The sequence below is a fragment of the Medicago truncatula genome, chromosome 3 (assembly GCF_003473485.1).
Source record: "Medicago truncatula cultivar Jemalong A17 chromosome 3, MtrunA17r5.0-ANR, whole genome shotgun sequence".
Taxonomy (NCBI): Eukaryota; Viridiplantae; Streptophyta; class Magnoliopsida; order Fabales; family Fabaceae; genus Medicago; species Medicago truncatula.
In genome coordinates, this window is record NC_053044.1 from 5,398,324 (window position 1) to 5,417,023 (window position 18,700).

An 18,700-nucleotide genomic window follows, 5' to 3' on the forward strand; every position below is an offset into this window, starting at 1 on the left:
GCCGAACCGCACCGCGAACACCCCTATTATTATGCATTAATGTAAAGACTTGTCTCCATGAGCTTAATTCAGTTGGTAAGGACAATGCATAATATATGTAATCCAAATTTCGAACCCCGACCACCATAAAAAAAAGAATGTAAAGACTTCAAAACATTAAACTGGTTATAAACACTTTTTTTTTACACAAGGTAATCTCTATCTCGCAAACTATATTCTCACGAAATTTCATGAATGCAGTTCTACCAGGGGCGGTTTCACCGTCCAGGCTCGATCGATTATTTTTGTACATTAGACCCAACCTAAAAGCTCATTAACACACTTACAAAAAGAAAAATTTGGACAAAATCCGAAAATTCTCACACACAAATAGGCTAGGAAAAAAAATTTACCTCATAATTTTATTTAGCACACTATTGACGGGTTCATCTCTCTTATTTTAACGGGTTAATTATTCAAATTGACCATGTAATATACATTATGTCTGAAAAATGACCCTATAAAATACAAAACATATATTCTAGCATTGTAACTTGAATTTCTTCTTATTTTTGACCACCCTATAATATACGCGTAGTCTAAAAATGTGACGTACATGTTGAAATTTTTCACTATTTTTTTCATACATGTTTAGCACGTTAAAAAATAGCTTTACACAAAAAATTAAATTTCTTCGACTAGGGATAAATTAATTATGAATTTTTATTCCTTCATAATTATGAATTTCTTAAACAATTTATAATTAATTTGTATCTCATTTAAAAACTACAAAATTTCATTGTGAAGGTTCTTATCATGTTATAGTCATGCCTACGAAAATAGGGAACTAAATTTGACTTGTGAGTATACGCTTACGCGGAACAAAATTTCAATTTTGCACGTTTTGGTTGAAAAATCAAAATAAATTTAAATGACTTCGAAATGCTATGAAACTTTACAGATCTTTTTTATGTATTTTTATAGGTGTCTCTGCAAATAATGAGCTCAAAATTCGATTTATAGGTTAAGATTTCCGTTGTTTTATTTTTTTTGAGTTTTTGACACCTTAAAAATTCATAATTAATTTGTCGTTTGTCAAAAATTTTGTAATTTTTTCTGTGTAAAGCCATATTTTAACGATCTTAACTCACCTCTAAGAAATCATGAAAAAAATTCAATCTCTTGGTTGCTTTTTTGGACTTCGCGTATATTATAGGGTTATAAATAATAAAAATCTCGAATTACATCTTCAGAAGACACGTTATTTAATTACAGGGTCAATTTTTCAGATTTCACGTATATTACATATCAATTTCAATTAATAATCCTATTTTAAATTGTATTTTTGTTGACAAACTGAGAACCTCTTTTATTTTAATTTATGACTGTTTATATATTACGTCACATGTGAATTTGCAATAATTTTTTTGTCTAAGCTATATAAATTTCCTGACTCTGCCACTGAGTTCTACCATTTATTTTTAAAGGTATTTTACCTTTCTAGACCCAAAAAAACTGAGAATTGTTGTTCCCACATTACATAAGACTGTGCCACACAAGTAAATGACGTTTTTGCCCCTGCGACAGTTAACTACCGAAATTTGGAACCGGCTGCAGTTAACTACCGACGAAAAAAAAAAAAAAAACCTCGGCACTTTACTGCCGAGGAACTCATCAATTTTTTTTTTCCTAGCATAGTTAACTACCGAATTATATTTTACGGCAGGGGCATTTTCCCACAAGCTTTGTTCTTTGGAATCATTACATGACTCAAATAATAACTACTCCTACTCCTATAAAATATAAAGCATTTATTTTATCACCGGATGAAACCATTGCATTACTCAAATAATTTTGTACACCTCATTAATAAGAGTTTGATTTTGTAATTTTCAGGACGAAGTTTAATTTTACTCCCTCTGTCCTAAATTTATGACGTTTTGAGCATTTCACACATATTAAGAAATATAATTAATAGGTTTAATTACACTTTTGGTCCTCGTGTTTTGGCCAACTCACGAAATTGGTCATGCCCTTTTAAAACAGAACAAAACGGTCCTTCAATTATCATTTTTGTTGCATTTTTCGTCCTACCCCCCATTTTATTCTCCAAAAACGCAGAGAAATGACAGTTTTAGACCTACCCCCTATGCTCAACCATGAAATAAACAAGGAATAAAGCATGTGGGTACAAAGAATCCACTTTATTCAACACATTAACCAAAAAAACCCTAATTTCTAAGATATGTTTCAAATTAGGGTTTTTTTTTGTTAGTGTGCTGAATAGAATAGATTCATTGTGCCCACATATTTTATTCCTTGTTGATTTCATGGTTGAGCATGGGGGTAGGTCTAAAACCGCCTAAAACTGTCATTTCTCTGCGTTTCTGGAGTTTGAAAATAGGAGATAGGACTAAAAATGCAACAAAAATGATAATTGAAGGACCATTTTGTTCTATTTTAAAAGGGCAGAACCAGTTTCATGAGTAGGCCAAAACACGAGGACCAAAAGTGTAATTAAGCCTAATTAATATTGTGTGGGAAAGAGATATTATAAGTTGTTTTACAAAATTATCCTTAATAAATAATATGGGAAAGATAAATGAAAGAATTGAAAAAAGAAAGAGTAATAAATAGTTAAGGATATAATAGGAAAAATAACATTAATGTTTCATTGGTATTCTAAAGTGACATACAATTTGGAACAAATTATTTTTCTAAAGTGATATACAATTTGGGACGGAGGAAGTATAATTTTAAGGAACAAAGTTCCTCATTAATAAGAGTTTGACTTTGTTACTTTCGGAGATAATGTTTAACTTTATTTTAAGGAACAAAGTTTAAATTTCCTCAAAATACTAGTCATTTAATTAATAGTTTTCCCTCCACAATTTTCTTTTAAAACACATAACTCAAATAATCTCAATTCTTGCTTCTTTTCTAAAATAATAAAACTATTATTCAAGTTTGAAAGAAAAACTATGTAGCTCTACACCTGTCTTGAGGTGTAATTTTCTGGGTGGTATAATATTAACAAACAGTAGAATCTAAAGAATCAGAGTGCAAACAAAAAGGTAACAAAACTGCAAAAGTTAAAAAGCCAATTCATACATCTTACATCTTTATGTTAGAAACCAAAAGTTTGAGCTAAGATGAAAAGGAAATTAAGATAAATTTATATGACACACTTACCTAGACAGACACAACCGAAGTAATGCTAGGAAAAAAAAAAATTATGAGTTCCTCGGCAGTAAAGTGCCGAGGTTTTTTTTTTTCTTTTTTTACTTTTTTCGTCGGCAGTTAACTGTAGCTGGTTCCAAACTTCGGTAGTTAACTGTCGTAGGGGCAAAAACGTCATTTACTCGTGTGGCACAGCCTTATGTCATGTGGGAACAGCAATTCTCAAAAAAACTTGTAACTTATCTCCCATTAATCTAAAAAATACTCCAGCGATGGCCTTGTCTTGAGGTGCAGGAAAAGACATTGTCTCTAATTTTAAGAATCTCGCCAACCTCGAAAACGACTCCAGCGACACTTAAACCGAGTTCCTTAACTCGCATTCTAAATCTGAGATCGTCGACGTGCTTGAGAAATACACATGAGGTTGAGGGGCTTGGCCGCTTGATCTTAGCATAAAAACATAAATGTTTCAGATTCTTGTTGTGGTTGATGGCAACAATAGAAGCGACAATCATGGATTCGGTACGAAGAAAATGCCATGGAAGTTGCAGACGAATGTCGAATGAGGATGAGGCTGGTTTGTGTTTTGCATTGGAGAATATATTTTTCTTTCAGGATGTATAATGCTGCTGGAGAGAGCAACCGAGAGACTTTTGTAACATTTTTTGTCACAAGATCTAGCATTATCCTTTGCAAAATTTGAGACATAAATTCAATGGTTACATTCACATTTCACAAAAAAAAAATGTAAACATATTAAGTTTGACATCTAATATTAATGAATTCTACAAATTAAGATTCGTTGACACCAAATATTAAACTTGATATACTTACACCTTTAATAATTGTTCGTAAAATATCCCCTCAAACAAAAAAACTGTTTGTAAAATATGAAAGTAACCAATGTAACCAACGTAGTGAAAGCTCTCATTAACTAGATCAAATATTAAAAAATTATACAGTTTTGAAATTACTTGGCACTGCATCATAATTAGTATTTTATTTAAAAATATAAAATGTCCACTATTTCAAAATATACATGTTAATGAAAGTCCAAGTTATCTAAAATCTTAGGAGGATAATATACCATGATTCAAAGGCTGAGGTAAAAGTTTAAGTATACCAATTTTGATACCTAATGCAAAGAGGTATTAATAATACACTCACACCCGTCATCCATGTTCACAGTTTACTTACATTTTCCTATTTCCTAATAAAAATTATGTTCCAAACTCTTGACCATTCTCCTCACGGCTTTCATTGTCATCGTCCATCAACTATTGACAGAGTCTTCAAGGTCACACAGAAAACGCAGCATCAACTTCAACCATAATCATATACTATTTATGGATTAAATATCCCTATTAATTTCATAGGCTGTGGATCAAATTATCGGAAATGCCCTCAATGTACCTCCAAAATCATGCCAAGTATTGACTTGAAATGGAATCAATGGAAAACGAGGAGACAGACCGAGTAAACTCCCCCTTTAGTCACCCTGAAAATTCAAGTAATTGATATGAAGGCAAATATTGGCTGAGACCGAGACCAAAGAGTCATGTGACTTTCTTTAAATGGTTAATTAACATTTAATCTCAATCATCACACTTTCATAAAAACTAACACTCTTATTAGATATATTTCCCATAATTAAATCCAAAATAAAAGTCACAGGTTAATGACTTTATCTCTAATGGTAAAACACAAATCATTGTTGCATAATAAGGACAAGTTTGTAAAGTAGAACATAGAGAAATATGACACAAACTTTAAAGCATGGTCTAAGTCAGGCAGTGCAGACAGACTTAATTTGACATATGAGTGGCTTTGCTGCACATATTTAATGTAGTTATGATTAAAACAGCTTAGCACTTGCGACCTTAAGTATGGTCAGATAGACATACACCAATATACATATCATTTAAAACAGAAGAAACACAAATATTTCTGATAACATGCAAGCATGAAACTGGTTCTCAGGATTCTACATGGATACTTGAGCTTGGTTATGATCCAGAAGGCTGACAATAAAATAAAACATTTGAATTACCATTAAATTCATATATAAAATTGAATAAAGAAGCACAGCAATGAGCATGGAAGGAATAAGGTAGGAATTACCTTCGTGTTCTGCAGAACATCTTTCTTCATTGCGAGGCTTCAAGCTCCTGTGGGTTAGATGCATTTTCTGAAGTACATATGCTGAGACTGTTCTTAGTCTGATCCATAGGTTGGACCTCAAAAGATGGACAAGGATCCTCTAACCCAATGTGAGAAAGTTGTTGATTACTTCTCAAGTTCTCCTCTTGTAAGCACCTCACCGGAAGGTTCACTTGGTTAGCGGCTTTGCTTTCACATTGCACCTCAGTTGAAATGTGTGACTCCAGTTTGTCAGAATAATTTCCTGTTAACTCCACAGGTCTATGAAAGAGTAAACGGGCGACAGTTCGATCAATGGAATTCGTCTCTGTTTCAACATCAGGCATCCTGGCATATCTGTGTGATACCAGCATGGTATGTACGGGAAAACTAGTTATTAGTTTAACATGTTGACAGCACAATCAAGGTAATATACATCACAAAAATTGTTTTTGCAAGACAAACATACTTAACAGTTTTACTGAAGAAGATACAGTCCTCTCAAATAAGATAACTAGGAAACCGAAGTCCTACTTTAGTCACAAAATGTGATCATTTAAACAACAAAGGCCGTGTCCATTCTGCACAGCCCGAACCACAAATTTACTTAGCCTAGCTAACGGTAAATCATCTAAGTGAAACCAAATCTAATGTAGGTGGTAATGAATTTGAACAGTAATTGTGTTGTGAGATTATCAAATAAACTTTATGGACATTATATTCAAATGACTTTTTAGCCCCTATAGTAAAACCCGTTTTCAGTTTAGCCCCTATGAAAACCTAGTCAGTTTGGTCCCCATAATATAAACTGTTTCGGTTTAGTCCCAAACTTACTTTGATCCTTGTTATTTTGACTTTAGTCCTTATTCCACATACTAAAATCAATATGTTCCATGTATTAGCAGGATTGATTCAATATGAACAAATGTTACGACACTGAAATATTATGAATCTCTCTTGGTTCTTCAATGTCTTATGCTTTTATTTAGCCTTTGAAGTTGTCCACCATAGATAAAGTAATACTGAATATATAATAATAAGTTCTTTACTTATAAACAAAAAGCAAGCAGTCACAGTGATTGAAGTAGTAGGTAGTATTTTACTGTTGCTTTTCTAACCTGTTTTGGCTACTGCTTTCTTCTCTTGCAAAAACATCATATTCTTTGTTATTTTTGTTTGTACTGCTAGTGTCAATAGCATAATGCCGTTGCGTTGCACTTTGTGCCAGCCGGAACAAGCTATCTCTGATGCAGAGTCTTGTTGTGACATCTAACTGTAAAAAGTGTTTGCCTCGGGATTGAAGCCGTGCCCAAATTAGTATGCAAGGAAACAATTACACTGTAAAGCATATATTAGCAAGTAGCAACTCAACAATACCTTTGATATAACATCCTGAAGCCTGCACAATATGGTTTCTTCAACAAAATCATCATCAGTTGCAAGAGATATTGTATTAGAATCATCTTGTTCGATTAGAGGAAGAGTACCAAGATCTTCAATTTTAGGATCAGTCCCATCACTAGAATGACTTTGAATTTGTGGGTGGCATTTTTGAGCGACGGATTTACTAGTGCAAGGAACTTGGTGGCCCAGTACTTGCTGTTGTTTCTGAATAGCAAGCATTGCCTGCATTTGCTGCCGCCGCCTCAATTTTTCAATTTTTTCCTGAGGAGTCATAGTTTGAGGCACGGCTGAGCCCGCATAACTTTTCAAAGGACTCAACGGACCAGAAGATGTTTCATACCCAGAGAACACATGCTGATGCCTAAGATTTCCTGACTGAAACTGTGTTAGCATTGGCATAGCAGGGAGGTTACCATAAAACGAAGGTGCCACATATGGATTTATGATGTTCTGATATAGTGTTTCAGGTCCTCGGAGTTGCTTTGGTTGCCCAAGAATTGAAGAGGGAGAAGATTGTAGCACAGAAGGTGTCAATTGACTCTCAAATTGTCTTGCCGATGTTGCTGAAGAAGACCAATTACCATAAAAATCCTGCAAATCTTTCCCCTCTTGTTTTATCTTTGACTTTTTCCGTGTTTTCAACTGATTCTTTTGGCTAAAACTCTGCATATACATAAAATAACAGAATAAATTCTTGGATGACTTTGAGAAGGAAACAGATGAAATCCTTGACACAATATTATGTCAAGGGTGTGCAACCATGTAGAGAAAATCATGAAAAGTTAATCAAACAGATTGCACACAGAAGGATACAATACAACACAATCAATGCTTCCTTAAGATGCTAAAATGCAATTAGAAGGTTGAAAATACAACACAATCAATTCTTACTCTTGCATGAGAGGGCATGTTAGATACAAAACCACTCATAATCTATTGAGAAAAACTCAAGTCTCACACATTGACTAAAAAGAAGGCTTGGAAAGAGTATATAGAGAATAAGCATCCCTCACCTACAAGTCGGTTTCGTGGGTTTGAGTAAGATCCTAAATTTAAAATGGCATCAGAGTCTATCCTAGATTCATCAAGCCCTCACCAATAGTGTTAGACATGAATGGGTGTATTGAGAAAACAACTCAAGTCTCACGCTAACTAGAGATAATGCCTTAAAAGAGCTTATAAAGAATGAGCATCGCTTATCTAGTTATCTTACAAGGCGGTTTTGTGGGATTGAGTTAGGCCCAAAATCAAAGATAAACCAACAAGTTTATCTTTTGGAAAATTTGGTTCATGAGAAGGTTGATAAACTAGATAGCATAAACTAGGAAGCAATAGAAGGTAGCATTTTAATATTTATATGCTTCTAAAATGATTTGGGATCCCTTATCACTTTGCTCATTTGTTGTTGCAATATTACAACAGATGATAAACCAAAGGCCATAGACGTGGTACTACAGCTTCCTAACATATCTGGATCATACAGTCTAAAGGACAAAATGAAAAAAGTTATTTGCTCCATTATACAAATAGAGAACTGAATAATAGACAGGTGGTTGAAAGTTACTTGACATACCTGCTGCTCGTGTCCAGTAGGCTTACTTCTATCTCCAGCACATTCCACATTATCAGTGATTGTGTGTGAATTTTCTATACTCTGATAAGCAGGACCAGAAATCTTTTCGTAGTCAAGGGAAAATGATTGATCACTACAGTGAACATGTTCTTCTTTGATTTCCAAAGGCCCTGATCTATTCCTTAAAGCATCAGTGGGACTTGGTGTGTTCAATGGTACAGATGCTTGATTGCTACTCACATCTTTAGCAGACCAGAGGTCATCAGAATTATCAAGACTTGCATGGCCAAATATAGGGTCATCATTGCTGCAAAATCATCACTTGTGAGAATATTCAATCAGATAGATGCCGTTGTAAGATACAAAGACTAACTATAAGATAGATGCATGTCTACAATTGTTTACTCTTACTCAGGAACTTCAGTATTTTTTTCCAATGTAACCCATCATGTGCACATGTAATGAAAGTCAAGGGGAATTAAAACTACCCACTGACAATCATCAATTTTTAAAAATTAGAAACATGAAGCCTTGTTTCCTAGTTTAAGTGGTAAAGGTCTTCCGAAATTTCACATCATAATCATTCCTTTTTCACTTTGAATCATTTTACTTTATTGTTGCAGCTACAGCGGCATAGATGCACATAGGTTTCACAGGAATAAATTTGAAGGAACTTAAACTAAGATGGAGCAGTTTGTAAACAGTTGTAAAAAGTGATGAATACAACAGTTAGGTAACGGCTGAGTTTGGTCCACTTTAGACTTCGGAAATTCAGACAGAAATGAATCCAAATAAATCCAAGACTTTTATGATCATAATGCTACCATGCCTATCAGACATATGCTTGTATTAGATATAGAATAATATAGGCAATCTTCTTTACCTGAAAATCCTATCAAGGTCATCAAAACTTCCTATGTTAGCCCAGTCATAATCAGCAAAATCACCCTGTTCTTTACCTTCGTCGGCATTTTGATAAAATTCAGCATCCCTTCCATTCTGTGTGATCTCTTCTGTCAAACATTTATACAATTAGGAATGGAAAAATATAGCTAATATCATGCATGTTCATTATTTTTCATATTATGACAGTGGAATGCAAGCACAAAAAAACATCAGCAGACAGACGCCTGCACAAACAAACGCATAGGCAAATATGAGACATGCTATCTACTAATAATTCCAGCAATTAGCAATTTTATCACCTCTTGATGTACCGAGTTTGCTAAGTTCACCTCGATATTTAGAAAGTTCAGTACACGGAGAATCCTGATCAATTTTAGCTGCACTTGATAAAGACAAGTCAGAGCATGAGTTTGCCACATATCCTGAGGCAAGTTGTCCTCCATTATTGTCAAGGTTCGAACTGCTTCCTAGTTTTCCATCAAAATCAGTTTGCGTCTCGGGTTGCTTCCGCTTGTTAAGCTTACACACAGCTGGTTCCTGATTCACTTCTTTCTTGTTTTTAAGATCTTCACTTGCCTCTGGAAACGGCACAATATGATCATCGCCCTCACCTCCCTCATCCCATATTATATTAGCAAGCTGAAAATTTTCCGTTATTAAACAATGATATTATTGAAGGTAAGTAAAAAATAAGAGTACTCTTTAGATGCTGGTAGTAGCAACATAAGTAGGCACAAGGAAGAAGGGAAATGCATGAAGAATGAGCATTAGACAATAGAAAATTCTGTCCGCTTTATTACCAGCTTTATTACCAGGTTTGACATATACTGAGAAGGAAAAGACATTATGGGTTTGTGTGTCTGAATTATAAAATCAGATAATATTACATATACACCTGACATGACAGTAAGGGAAGCCTTTCCTTCAAAAGTCCAAACTTTGTAAGAGACATATTTCCTAGTTTAGTGTTGAAATTTTTGTTCTCATTTCATAGCTAGTAGCAAATCCAACTTCATGGAAAAAGATTGCTAAAGATTATCAGTCATGAGTTCCAAAGTGCATCACAAAAATGAGTCTTCATCATCCAAACGCGCAGATTATTGGTTCTTCTTCTTTGGAACATTGATTATATTATTATATGAACTAATCCTATAAAGTGATAATCCCAAACTACGAAATAAAATATGGGTTAAATATGTCTTTAATCCCTATAAATGTACCAACTTTTCGTTTTAGTCCCTCTAAAAATTTTCTTCAACTTTTAGTCCCTATAAAATTTTCAATCACTACTTTTGGTCCCTATTTTGAAGTCAATTTTTTTATTTTTTAATGAAATTGTGCAGAAATGTATAGAATATTGTAAAAATCACTCCCAAATTTTTTTTTGAATTTTTTAACAAAACATGAATTAAATATGAATTTTTAACCGCCAAAAATATAAAAATTCGTATTTAATTCATGTTTTTTAAAAAATTCAAATTTTTTGTGGGAGAGATTCTTGTAATATTATAAATTTGTTTGCAAAATTTTATTCAAAAATATGAATTCTACATGAGTTTACCTTAAAGGAGGGACCAAAAGTGAAGATGAAAAACTTTTGGAGGACTAAAAGTTGAAGAAAATTTTTAGAGAGACTAAAACGAAAAGGTGACATATTTATAGAGACCAAAAACATATTTAACTCATAAAATATTGTTCCAATAATTACAGGCTAACGCGGTGATATTTAAATAAAAGGAAAAATGTGAAGAAAGAAATATTATATCCTAGAATAGTGTTATTTACATATTTACAACAAAAATGGCAAATGTGTATATTACAAACTCAAATGGCACACTGACTAAATATAAGACCCCACAAACAATATATTGGATATAGTAGTGTACCAACAGCCATACATATATCGAAAGTATTGCATATAAGGTAATATGAACTGGATTCTCCCTCTGAGTAAATCTTTTCATAGAACACTCTCTTACGAACTTTTTTGTTCGCTGTTTGTTATTTCCTATCAACTATGATTAATTTCCTGAGGATGACCCCTATATATTTTCTCCTGTCAATTACAATTCATTATCTGTGGGATGGTCCTTATTTTTTCTCTACTGGTTACTACAATTAATTTAATTATCTATTCAGCAATTTCTATTTATTCGCTCACTTACCTGTTTACTCACTACATATTCCTTCAATTGGCTGCTAGTAAGTAGTAACAACTTTGAGTCCTAATCCAGTAATCCTCTACTTCCATCCCTGCTACTCTGAACATAGACCTAGCTTGCTAACACGATGCTTTTTCCCATCTTTGTATTCAGCCTCCTACTTTCTCACTTCTGATAGGAAATGATAGCAATGAAATATTTTCAATTTGACTCCATGCATGAACTTTAAACATCTCCCGCCCAAAAAAATAAAAAAATAGAGCTGCACGTAAAATTTCAACTGACAAGGAAATCTGTAGTTCGAAACTGGGCTGGTTGTAGAAGCCTTGACTGCCAAGGGGAACAGCGGGAGGATCACAATGCTCAAAAATCACGGAATCAGATGTAAGGATGAGCAATAAAAATCTAGTAGTACTTTTTTTTTTAGGGAATTAAAAAATAAAATCCATCAGCACTTGCCACTTATGTCCATGTTTTATTAAAGGACTGATTCTGCTTTTAACCATGCCACTTTACTATATGTAATAAACAAAGGTGACAACTCTAAAAGCCACTGACAATCTGATAAAGTTTTTCCCCAAAAAAAGATATATATCTTACTTTGAACTGACACATACTGTTGATTTTTCTCATCTTACTTTGGACTCCCGGACAATTATGATAACCTCCTATCCTATCTCCATTACACTCCATGACTACAAAACTTGGTTTAGGGCATCTAGTAGTGACTATAGTCATGAGATACTAACCATCTTGTATGCTCTTATTAGTTATTACCATTCCCACATCAGAAACAAAGCCCACAAATTTAGCATAAACCTTCAGTCCTTCACTCAGAAGTTGACTGTGAAACCCGATTCTTAACCTACTGTCTGGCGCAATAGTAAGATATAGGAAAATCAGTTCCCACGATATTGCTTGTTGGATAAGTCAAGTCCATTGTATATCCCCGTCTCTTTTCACCATATAAACCTATATCAACTTCGGAAAATTTTGAACTATCACAAACAGAATGGCAAATGCAGAAACAGAATAACATGGTTTTCCACATCTGAAAAAATGCTTTCAAACAACTTCCTAACTGAGAGGAACCAAATTCGAATTCAAGACAACCTTCTTAATTATTTCCCCTCTGACTTTCTGTACTTCGTCATTAACTAATATAAGCCTAAATAATGCTATAACCATTAAGGGAAAAAAAGGCGGCTTCTAGGACGAAATATTATAAGAGTTGTTAAATTGCGGCCCAATACCACTATACAAGCCTTATCCCACTAAGTGGGGTCGGCTACATGGATCAAATAACGCCATAGTGTTCTATCAAAAATCATATTTGGATCCAACTCATTGACCTCTAAATCCTTTCTAATGGTTTTCTTAGGTCTTCCTCTACCTCTTTTAACCTGACTCTCCTCCATTTGATCTATAGCATAGTGAAATTCGGACAAACCGCTACAGATCCACAATATGCTATTTAGTATAAAATGTTGTCAAATATTTGCTATAGCACCATTGTGTCACAGATTTTGACAATCCTATATTTTCCGCTATCCGTGATTGACATCATTTGGAAGTATCACATATGGTCTGTGGTAGACCAATGAGTAAAAATCGTCTGAAACTTTATCAACACTCTATGCCACTCTCCATATGAAGAAGCTCCTCGTATTATTCATCCTAACAACCAAATGAGACGGTAACCTAGTCGGTGCCGGTTCGGCAAAAAAAACAAAACAAAAATACTAACGCCTCAAAAATTAAATTCAATTTGTTTTCTCTCTATATTTTTAATCGAATCAACACTAATCAGCCCACTATGTACTGAAGCAACGATATCAACCGGCATCAAATTTTCAAGCGATTATCAATCATTGGTCCATAGTAGACCTCATAGAAACTTGCCCACTAGCATTCACCTCAAAACTAATTAAGAACTATCCAAACTCTCTCTCTAGCTCAGAGGTTAGTTATAATTTTTTCAAACTATTATCGGTGCCGACGTGTCCGTGTCTAAGTCTGTGCTTCATGGCTACTTAAGATCTTTAACTACCAGAAACATAATAATCATTTTACCAAAAGTAAGCTACTCATCAAATTTTCCAACTATACAAACAACACTTCAATCACATAATTTCATGTTCATATCAATAACAAGAATCTCATCGCATATAATAAGACCTAAAATCACAAAAATAAATAAATAGAATCCAATTATTAGGAAAAAAAATCCACAAAAAATTCATAGTGAAAAAAATCCAAAATTAAATATTAAAAAAAGAAGCTTAAAAATGTACTAACCTCTTCGTCGTTCCAATCAAACATTTCTTAAAAATTGAGCAAACCAATTCACAGATAAAAAAGCAAAATCAAACACTAGACGTAGAGTTAGCTCAATCATCGCCGGATTCACCACAAGCTCAGAGAGAAACGCACACCATGAAGCAAAACAGCGTCGTTTCGTTTCACAGTTTTCACACAGTGAAAGAAGTAGAAAAGAGATAGAGAATGATACGGTAATTGATTGAAAGAAAACAGAGAGAAGAAGAAGAAGAAGAAGAAGAAGAAGCAGCAGCTTTCAGTTGCAAAATCCACAAAGAAAACGGTAACGGAGTTTCTAGAGAGAGAAAGAGGTGAAAGGCTTACACGTGGAGAACTCCAAATAATATTTTTTATTCCAAAATAAATTAAAATTATTTGAGTCTACACATTAATTGAAAAAATTAAAAGAGAAATTTCCTTTTCATTTGTGTCTCCAAACATTTTTTATTTTTTTTCCCTGCTGGGTTCGAACCACACCACAAACCTTGCGTATGTTATAGATTATTGCGTATGTCACAGGTACAAATGTTTTTAATTTGAAGCTTCACTCTAATTATATATTTATCAAAAATAAATTCATCACAATTTCAGTTTCACCTAAGGAATTGTGTTGATATTTGCATATGTGAATTTTGCAAATATGTCAAATATTCATTTTAAAATGGTTGTAAGGATTAGCTTGATAGTAAGTAATACAATCTAGGTTATCGTGAGTTTAGTTCAGTTGATATAGACAATGCATAATGTATGTAACGTTATTGTGTGAGCGCTATAGCCACTAGATTACTTGACACAAAGGTTAACAAGTTGTTAACGTTATTGCATTGTCACGATTTCTTTGAATCGTTTTCTAAAAAAAAAAATGATTTCTTTGAATCGTGACATTTAATTAAGATAGAAGATGTTTTTTTATTATCTCATCAGAATGCTCTTAATCGTGTAAAATCAAAATGTTTTTTTAATTTTTTTATGAAAAATGATTTTTGTTTATTTGCAAATTTGAGTTAATATAATGTTTGAGTATTACAATTGGAGGGGATTTATAATTTCCTAGAGAGAGAAAATAAACGAAGCGAGTGTGTATGGGGTCAAGTTCAAGTGACGCCACGTGGGCACGTGAATGGTGGAGAAACGGAGAGTGGGACCCACACGTGAGGAACGTTTGCGTATCTAAAGTAGTGGCTAAAAATTGCTCTATCAAATGCTGAAATTTCATTGGTTCGTTTTTTGCGTTTAGGGTTTTTTGGATGTCGTTTTGGAGTTGTTTTCGTTGGGTTTGCTCATGAGCTGTGTGGGGTCCATTACGGACGTGTTTGGTGGCTGTAATCGTTTTTAGGTCGCTTTCGTGGCTGCAAAGCCTTTTAATTTGAGGCTGTGATTATTCGAAGACTAATAGACAAAGTTCAACTTGCACATTTTGGGCTACAATGGGAAAATTCATCATACTCTTTAAGATTTTGAATATAAAAAAAAAAATAAAAAAATCCAGTTCAATAAATTTAATTAAAAGTAACTACTTTCAAAAGTGTGATTTTTGAAGCTTATTTTATAAGAATAAAAAAGTTATTCCAAGATAAAGTTTATATTAATTTAAGAGAATTTTATAATAGACATCATTAATATTTCTTTGGAGTCTAATTCTTCATATGAGCGACAGTAAAGGCTTGATCCAAACAGCGATTATTCAGTCAGGGGTGTGTATATTTTGTTAACTAGTTAGGAGTCTCAGCACTTAGATGATACTTCAGATTTAGTTTGGTAGGTTCTCCTGAAAGTATCTATTTTGGCATGAAAACTTTTACGAAATAAGTTGTCGACAAAGGATAATTTGGTTACTGGAGGCATCATTCCTCAAGACTCACTATTTTGTGTGACTGGGTGTGGAGCCACTGAGACGGCTCATCATGTGCTCCTACCTTGCCCCTCCTTTGATTCCCTTTGGTGTCTTGTTAGGTTGTGGATTGGCGTGGCATCAGCTGATCCAGATTACTTACAAGATCATTTTGTTCAATCTGTTCATTCGTAAGGTGGTTTTCGAGCTCGCCGCTCCTTTATGTAGCTTATTTGGCTATTTTGTGTTTTAGTTATATGGACCGAGCGCAACAATAGGTTATTCAAGAATATGGACATATATGCTCACCGACTGTTAGATAAGGTAAAATTGCATTCTTTTTGGTGGTTGAAGACATATAATGCAAATATTTGTTTAAACTTTCATATGCGGTGGCTGAACACTTTTGTTTGTTTAGGCATCGGCTATTTGGTTTTGGTTTTCTTTTGTTTCAACTAGGTTGTTTGTAAACTTTTGAGGTCCTTGTTGTTATATTCCATTTTCACTTGTTCAAAAAATAAATATAGTGAAAGTATATATGTGTGTTTTTTGTTAAGGAAAAAAATATGAATATTTGTTGAATTTGAGACTATAGTAATGAGTAATATTTTTTTTTTTTAAAAAAATTTTGTAGGATTAGGGGCTTTTACAATTGGACAGACAACTCTAAAAGTTGTGCCAAAGAAAGTGGTCAAATATGAAAAAGCGTGTTCTGACAATCGACACACTTTTATACAATTTATTTTTGACATTTTTGGCTCTATAACATCGGAAATTGTTAACCTTCAATATAGAGTTCAAAAGTTCATGCGTACCAATGTTATATCTTCTAGATCCATAAATGTTATATTTACGCGGATTAGTTTTGTTATCAAAAAGGTCTAGCTAGACAACTTATTGTTTGTTTTTCTTCTATTGATATGTAAGTAATCAATTCATATCTATTTAAAAACAAATCTTGTTTATGATGATTTTTGTTGAAAAAATTGAAATAATCAATGTTAGAAATTGTTGATACTACGTGGGAGTGAGAATCCTTGATCTCCTTGTGACTTACTTTTTTAAATCTCCTTATCACTTTACTTTTTACCCCTCTCACCTTAATCACAAAATCAACTTTATATCTCTAATTTTGGTTAATATTGTAATAGTTTCATACTTGAATTAACATTTTAAAAATCGAACAAATGAAATTTCTAAATTATGTTTCAGCTATTTTAAAGTGTTGAAACTAAGATGAAACTATGATAAAATCATTCAATCATTCAAATGATAAACAATACTGATATTGATTCACAATTCAATTGATTAAATTGTAAGATTTGGTTCAATTTTGAGCGATGAATATATATTTTTTAGCAAAATGGATGAGTATATTTTTTTTAAAGGATATATGAATATATATATATATATATATATATATATATATATATATATATATATATTATATATATATATATATATATATATTAACTCATCTTAGAAGGAGTTTGTTGGTCATTTATGTTTAACAAGATTCGGCGGATTTATCTCTAAAATTACTCAAAGATGATATTCAATTGATTTATTAAAAAAAAACACTTTTTTTTAAGAGTAGAAGTCGAAGAGGCAAAACATATGAATATAAATAAATTGATTAGTTTCTTTGGTCATAGGCAAATTATTGAATATTCTAAACTATCAATTGCCATTAGTATTGGCATTGATTAGTTTCTTTGGTCATAGTCAAATTATTGAATATTTTTTTAAGAGATTGAACATTTTTTTTTTCTAGTCAATTTTTAGGACAATATATATACAAAGTCATATTGCTTTCAGAAATTCATTTTCATAATTTTTCCTGTTATTAACGGTTTCGATTGGATTGGCAAATTGATTTATTTTTGTTTGGTCAGAGGATTGGCAAATTGATTTGTTGTTGGATCATACAAATAAAAGGAGATTAGTAACTTTAGTCCCAAATAGGAAAGGAGTCGTCACTTTAGTATCTGAATGCAGATAAATTGTAAAATAATTCTTAAATGTAGACTATGTTAGTCAATTTAGTTCCTAAATGTATACTCCATCAGTTACTTTAATCCCTGAATGTAAATCTCGTTAGTCACTTTAGTCCCTGAAATTGATCAACATAATCTCTATTTAAAGACAATTTTGCAATTTCTCTTTATTCAAGGATTAAAGTGATTACTTCTTTCTAGATTAAAGTAAATAATTCCCCAACAAATAAACTTGCGGTGTTTTAAGACAACCAGATAATTCAATTTTGTTCACGTGTCACTGGATTTTTTTATTTTTGACGAAAACGTATCACTAGATTTTATAAACGGGTTTATCGAGTGTGATAGGTCATAAATTATTATCTAACTCAACGTCCAATAAGTATTTCCAACCATGGTCACATGTATATATTAACATATAATTAAAAATGAACATGTTCCTCATTTCGATTGATAAGTCCATGTTGTGTTGTGTTGTGTATACGTAAAACAAAATGGTTAAACTGCATTTTTCGTCTCCTAATTTTTAAAATGTTGTGATTTTAGTCTCCTATTAAAAAAAAATGAAAATTTTGCCCTTCTATTTTTAGAGAAATATGCTCGTTTGACCTTCTGAACTGAATGTATGGGAATATGCTCTTTAACCCTCTATCTTTAGGGAAATAAACTATTTTGACCCTTTATCTTTATAAGAAGTTGCAATTTTGGCCCCCTGTTTTGGGACACGTGACGTTTTCTCATTGGCTTTGCAACGTTCTGGAAAATAGAGGTGCAAAATTTTAATTTTTTTAATAGGATACCAAAATCGCAACATTTTGAAACTTAGGGGACGAAAAGTGCAGTTTAGCCTAAAAAAATGGTTCATAGTAAAAGATCATCTCCATTTGATTCCTTACGATATACTTGCTTTCTAATTTTAACTAAAAACAAACGGGGAGTGATCTAATCAATGACTATGTGGGAGGTTGTTTGTCTTTCTTGTTTGTAAAATTAACTTTGAATTAGTGTTTATCCAATCAATGACTGGTGTCGTCAACGTTGCAGATTCGGATGGCTGGATATTCGAAGACTTGAATATAATCATATATGTAAGTAGAATTAAGTACTTTATTCTTTTATGCTATTAACATTAATGTTATGAATTTGTTCGTAGATTCACCATTTTTAATTTTAGCAAATTTGTATTGTATTGATGTACTCTGTCAATTTG

At 32.9% G+C, this 18,700-nt stretch overlaps 1 protein-coding gene across 6 annotated transcripts; it reads right to left on the reverse strand.

The window, feature by feature from the left end:
- Positions 1-4,195: 4,195 nt before the first annotated feature.
- Positions 4,196-13,986, reverse strand: LOC120579648 (protein LNK2). 6 transcript variants are annotated; one of them, XM_039832237.1, is made up of 8 exons: positions 13,642-13,985; positions 9,481-9,820; positions 9,159-9,288; positions 8,276-8,582; positions 6,676-7,365; positions 6,417-6,571; positions 5,281-5,655; positions 4,196-4,657 (listed from the first exon to the last, which is right to left on the reverse strand). In XM_039832237.1, exons 1-7 carry the CDS (start codon positions 13,663-13,665, stop codon positions 5,307-5,309), a joined length of 1,995 nt encoding a protein of 664 aa, XP_039688171.1. In that variant the 5' UTR covers positions 13,666-13,985; the 3' UTR covers positions 4,196-4,657; positions 5,281-5,306. The 6 variants fall into 6 exon arrangements, with proteins under 6 accessions (XP_039688171.1, XP_039688173.1, XP_039688175.1 ...); XM_039832239.1 differs by lacking the exon at positions 4,196-4,657 and adding an exon at positions 4,810-5,180 and having other exon boundaries at positions 5,281-5,646; positions 13,642-13,986; XM_039832241.1 differs by lacking the exon at positions 4,196-4,657 and adding an exon at positions 4,810-5,180 and having other exon boundaries at positions 9,159-9,285; positions 9,511-9,820; positions 13,642-13,984.
- Positions 13,987-18,700: the final 4,714 nt, after the last annotated feature.

Excerpts from the sequence above, each read along its gene's own strand:
- LOC120579648 (XM_039832237.1), bottom strand. The coding sequence starts at position 13,665 with ATGTTTGATTGGAACGACGAAGAG. Across the intron at positions 6,572-6,675 it reads TTCAGGATGTTATATCAAAG|TTAGATGTCACAACAAGACT; the intron begins GTATTGTTGAGT and ends CACTTTTTACAG. Across the intron at positions 5,656-6,416 it reads GAAAGCAGTAGCCAAAACAG|ATATGCCAGGATGCCTGATG; the intron begins GTTAGAAAAGCA and ends GGTATCACACAG.